The 6,000-nt window shown below is 44.0% G+C and overlaps 1 protein-coding gene across 1 annotated transcript in view; it reads right to left on the bottom strand.

Annotated features, from left to right (window-relative positions):
- Nucleotides 1–6,000, bottom strand: part of MCCC2 (methylcrotonoyl-CoA carboxylase 2) — an 80,510-nt gene that overhangs the window by 63,405 nt on the left and 11,105 nt on the right. Inside the window, exons 3-4 of the mRNA XM_005694592.3 lie at nt 2,618–2,702; nt 859–960 (exon numbers count right to left, since the gene is read on the bottom strand). Of these exons, the coding sequence (XP_005694649.1) occupies nt 859–960; nt 2,618–2,702 (187 nt within the window). The remainder of the gene's footprint in view (nt 1–858; nt 961–2,617; nt 2,703–6,000) is intronic.

Raw genomic sequence — 6,000 nt, forward strand, 5'->3', positions numbered from 1 at the left:
GAATGACTATAGTCACACCTCCCGTGAAGGCACAAATCATGGGGTGAAGGTGGAGGGACACACACGTAAATCAGAATCCGAGTCCAGGGCAATTGTATCAGGCTGTCTGATCTCAAAGTCAAGTTTTGCCAGTGGCTTGATCTTTGGCAAGTTATTTTAACACTCCAAGGTAGTTTCCTTACCTGCAGAATGGTGATGATTGTAATAGCACCCCTTCTCACAGGACTGTGGTGAAGATTAAGACAACTAGGCAGTGGGAAGTGTTTATTGCAGTACAAGTATGGTCAGTGTGAGAGCATACAAAAATACACACAAACAAATGTAATATCTAGCAGTCAAGATGCCCTAAGTCTATGGTGGTTCTCAAAGGACAGCACTGGAGAATCTGGAGGGCTTGTTTAAATGCTGATTTCGGGGCTCTACTCCCTGAATATGACTTAGTTCTTTTGGGAAGACCTGACCATTGACACTCCTAACAAGTTCTCACATGAGGCTGATGCTCCCTGGGGACCACACTCCAAGAACTACTCCTCTAAGACAGCGGTTTTTCACTCTAGATGTGCAAGAGATCACCTGCAGAGCCTTGGAAAACTACCCACACCAAGTCCAAACCCTGGAGATTCTGATTAAGTATGAAGGTTTGGATTGGGTCCCCAGGATCACTGCTTGGGGTTTTTCCCTTCAGTTTCCATCCCTGAAGTTTCACAGATGAATCTAACACACCTGGGTAGGAAGCCTCAGATCTAAATAGTACCACTAGCATGACACTCACACACTCACATGCAACGCGGTGAGTGCTGGATGCCCTGCCCTGCCTGCTTCCTGACCCACGGGGCTGAGCATGGTCAGAATACTCACCCTGACACTCTCCCAATGCCTGTAATAACGCCACCTGCGGGGACCTCCTCATCACCATACAACTGGTAACCTGCAAACTGTGACAATTCCAGGAATGGAGACCTGAACAGAAGAAAGAATGCTGCTGGAATTAATGTTTTCTTTTTTTTAAATCATATTTGAGTAGTTACACGTGGAAAACGAAAAGATTTTTTTTTAATGGGTCAACGTTTCAAATACGTGTGTTGGATGTAAAGTCTACAAAAGGAAGAATGTCTAAAACAAAGTCTAGTGTGAACACTTTGGAGAGTGACACAATACAGCCACACAAAGGAACACATTTATCTTTGAAGATATTGTACAGACGTACTTATTGACATAGAGAACAGCAGCTGACACTCACGTAGCACTTAACCATGGGCCAGCCTCTCCTAGGAGCTTCGGAAATGCTAACTCATTCAGTCCTCAGGACTACCTTCTACTATAGATCCTACTAGGATCCCCGCTGACCGACGAGGAAACTGAAATACAGCAATGATGTCAGTTGTCTGAGGTCACACAACTACCAGTACGTGGCAGAGCTGTTTTAATAAGCTCTTTAATAGGGGACCAAGCTCTTAACCACTGTTATTCTTCTCTCACTTAAATGTTCAGGATACATTAAGGGCGGTGGGGGAGGGGGAGAAGGGGGTTATAAAACACAAGATTCCATTTTTCTAAAACAAACAAAAAAGTGTATCTGATCCATATTTGCATGAAAATAGTGTAGGTGTTAATGGTATATACACTAGCGTGTTAATGCACACTAGGTGTTAATGCTGTTTGTCTCCAGGCTGGGCACGTGTGTGCATGTCCGCAGAAACGATACTTCTGAATCTTCATTTATCTAACTGGTCCTGGCCCTTCTGCCCTCGAGCCCCAGAGTCTACTTACACCCGTGGCCAGAATACCTTTTTAAAATATAAGTCAGGTTAAGTCCTACCAAGTCTTCCCATTTCTTTCAGAGTAAAAGTCCAAACTCTGACATTGACCCGCAAATGCATTATGAATTTGACCCCATCTTCTGCTACTCCCCACTTCACCGAACCTCCACTCCCACGAGACAGCCTCCCGGGCCCTGCGGCATACTGGCATCTGTGACCCACTCCCAGCTCCCACCACAGAAACTTCGCACTGGCCGCTCCGTCCACCTGTAACCCTTTCTCCCCAGATATATACAGCCCATCTCTCCCCGCTCCTTCCAGCCTTTGCTCAAATGTCACCACCTCAGCGAGGCCGATCCTAACCACCTCATTCGAAACTGCAACTTGCTCTTCGTCTTTCTCTCTTGTAACGCTGGTCTACGTTTTCTTTTTTTCCCATGACTATCACCTTCTGACATACTATGTAATTTGTGACATTTATCAATTATTTTCTCTCCTCCTGCTCCCCTGTAAGCTCCAGCAGGGCAAGGAACTTGGTCTGCTCTGTTCAGTGAGGGCACCTAGAATAGCACCTGACATTAAGCAGCCTCACAACAAACACTTGTTGCTGAAGCTTAGGTAAGAACCAGAACTTAAAACCACTTATTTCACAAAACTTTCTAAGATGGGAATTTCCTGGAGGTCCAATGGTTAGTACTTTGCACCTCACTGCCAAGGGCCTGGGTTCAATCCTTGGTTGGGGAACCAAGATCCCGAGAGCTGCACAGCACAGCCAAAAAAGAAAAAAAAAAAAAGAAAACTAAGAAAGCACCATGGAACAGAGGACACCCTGAGTCAACACCTGGGTATGTACCAACCCTGGGTCTAGAAGATTGTCAATTCTTTCTCTGGGTAACAGTTTTCCTCTTGATATGTGACGTGCTCTGGCTTTCTCACCACCTCCTGTGATAAAAAAAAAAAACATGGTAGATGAGATGAATTCAATATAAGGCCTCCCTTCAACTGAATACCAGAAAAACATATAATACTAAATGCAAAAAATAAAAATAAAAATTAACATACCCTATGAAAAACAGATAATTTTTCAGATCATTCAAACTGGATTTTTTTTAAAAATCAGTATATTATAAGCCCACAGTATATTATACATTTTCTAAATTCAGCAGTAATTACTTAAGGGAATAATGCAATACGTTTCTCTGCATCTCACATACTACAAATACTGTCTCATCTCCACCACACTTCATCCATTAAAAATATCTAGCACTGTACTATATGCTCTATGAAATTCGAAATGTTTCTAACATCATCTGTACCAGGTAAAAAGCACTTTCTGACTTCCATAATATACACAGCAAGTCTCAGCTACAGGCGCCACTCTGTGTGCGTGCTAAGTCGCTTCAGTCGTGTCCGACTCTGCGACACCATGGACTGTAGCCCTCCAGGCTCCACTGTCCATGAGATTCTGCAGGCAACAACACTGGAGTGGGTTGCCATTTCCTCCTCCAGGGGATCTTCCAGATCCAGGGATCGAAACTGGGTCTCCTGCGTTGGTAGGTGGGTGCTTTACCACTAGCGCCACGTGGGAAGCCAGGGTGCCACTAGTGACCGTCACTTTTAAGGCCCTCAAACAGGAGAGAGTTGAACACATTATATAATTGAACAGCCCCTCTGGGGACTTCCCTGCAGTGCCGGGGTTCAGACTTTGTGCTTCCACTGCAGGGGCGTAGGCTGGATTCCTGGTTGGGGGAACTAAGACTGTGCATGCCACAGTCTGGGCCAAAAAGAAAAAAACAGTCCCCTCTTGTTACTATCCTGACTCAGATGGTCTTCAGTGTTTCCCGACTTTGCCCCAGACAAAACGAAATCACAGTGACTGAAGAGCTCGCTGGGGTAACCAACCCGAGGAGGCTGTTTGAGGTGAGGGGTGCACCGAGCCTCACCCAGCCTGAGAGCAGCCAGGCTCAGTACCTGGGGAATAGCCACACCCTACCCTCAGCAAACCACAGTAACCGAGCAGAACAGACCATCGTATTGCACCTTAATATCTCTACCTTCACTGCTGCCTAAGAGTCGCATCTTAATAAACTCCTTGTCCACTGAAATGTTAGCTATTTTAAAAAATGATTTGTTTTCTTAGGTGACAAAATACATTCATACAGATTTCTAAGAAGCCTCCAAGTAGCACAACTTTATTTTCAAATCAAGACTTTGCTGTATCTAAGGGGATGTTTTATTTTCTTCTGAAGAGGTAGAGGGCTTATTTCTAAGACTAAGCCTGCCTTAAGGTAACCAAGAAGAACATATCATACATCTAATCTTTTTAAAAGAGAATAATTTTGGGAGGGAAAGACTTACGAGATAGTATGAATTAAATCAAAGAAATTCCTCCTTTCTCCCAGCCCCAGGAAATTCAGAGTTCCTAAGTGAGGTATGCGTGGGGGTAGGAGAGAGCGGGGAACAGGAGGGTAACAAAGGGGAACAGAAGGGTAACAAAGGGCAAAGGAAACTTCTCAGAGTGACATTTTCATCATCTTGATGGCAGGGACAGTTTCACGGGTATATACATATGTCAAAACGCATCAAACTCACACTTAAAATAATGCAGTTTATCACATGCCAATTATACCTTAATAAAGTGCTTAAAAACAAATATTAAAGAAAAGTGAACTTAAGGCACTACAAAGAAGACCAGGCTTGGGTGAGGGTCTTTGGAGAGCTGAGGGACGTATGGGTCCACTAACTGGCTAAGAGTAAAAAGGGCAGCAGGGGAGGGTGAGATGAAAAAGAGGTAAGAAAATAGACATGTGGCTGCTTTTTTTTTTTTAATACTTCAGTTCAGTTCGGTCGCTCAGTCGTGTCCCACTCACTGCAACCCAATGAGCTGCAAAATGCCAGGCCTCCCTGTCCATCACCAACTCCCGGAGTTCACTCACACTCACATCCATTGAGTCAGTGATGCCATCCAGCCATCTCATCCCCTTCTTCTCCTGCCCCCAATCCCTCCCAGCATCAGGGTCTTTTCCAATGAGTCACCTCTTCGCATGAGGTGGCCAAAGTACTGGAGTTTCAGCTTTAGCATCATTCCTTCCAAAGAACACCCAGGACTGATCTCCTTTAGAATGGACTGGTTGGATCTCCTTGCAGTCCAAGGGACTCTCAAGACTCTTCTCCAAAAGCATCAATTCTTTGGCGCTCAGCTTTCTTCACAGTCCAACTCTCACATCCATACGTGACTACTGGAAAAACCATAGCCTTGACTAGATGGACCTTTGTTGGCAAAGTAATGTCTGCTTTTTAATATGTTGTCTAGGTTGGTCATAACTTTTCTTTCAAGGAATAAGCGTCTTTTAACTTCATGGCTGCAGTCACCATCTGCAGTGATTTTGGAGCCACCAAAGTTTTCCAAATTTGCTGGCATACTGAGTGCAGCACTTTCACAGCATCATCTTTCAGGATTTGAAAGAGCTCAACTGGAATTCCATCACCTCCACTAGCTTTGTTTGTAGTGATGCTTTCTAAGGCCCACTTGATTTCACATTCCAGGATGTCTGGCTCTAGGTGAGTGATCACACCATCGTGATTATCTTGGTCGTGAACATCTTTTTTGTACAGTTCTTCCGTGTACTCTTGCCACCTATTCTTAATATCTTCTGCTTCTGTTAGGTCCATACCATTTCTGTCCTTTATCGAGCCCATCTTTGCATGAAATGTTCCCTTGGTATCTCTAATTTTCTTGAAGACATCCCTAGTCTTTCCCATTCTGTTCTTTTCCTCTATTTCTTTGCATTGATCGCTGAGGAGGGCTTTCTTATCTCTTCTTGCTATTCTTTGGAACTCTGCATTCAGATGCTTATATCTTTCCTTTTCTCCTTTGCTCTTCACCTCTCTTCTTTTCACAGCTATTTGTAAGGCCTCCCCAGACAGCCATTTTGCTGTTTTGCATTTCTTTTCCATGGGGATGGTCTTGATCCCTGTCTCCTGTACAATGTCATGAACCTCATTCCATAGTTCATCAGGCACTCTATCTATCAGATCTAGTCCCTTAAATCTATTTCTCACTTCCACTGTATAATCATAAGGGATTTGAGTTAGGTCGGTTTTCCCTACTTATCTTCAATTTAAGTCTGAATTTGGTAATAAGGAGTTCATGATCTGAGCCACAGTCAGCTTCCCGTCTTGTTTTCGCTGACTGTATAGAGCTTCTCCATCTTTAGCTGCAAAGAATACAATCAATCTG

The sequence above is a fragment of the Capra hircus genome, chromosome 20 (assembly GCF_001704415.2).
Source record: "Capra hircus breed San Clemente chromosome 20, ASM170441v1, whole genome shotgun sequence".
NCBI lineage: Eukaryota > Metazoa > Chordata > Mammalia > Artiodactyla > Bovidae > Capra > Capra hircus.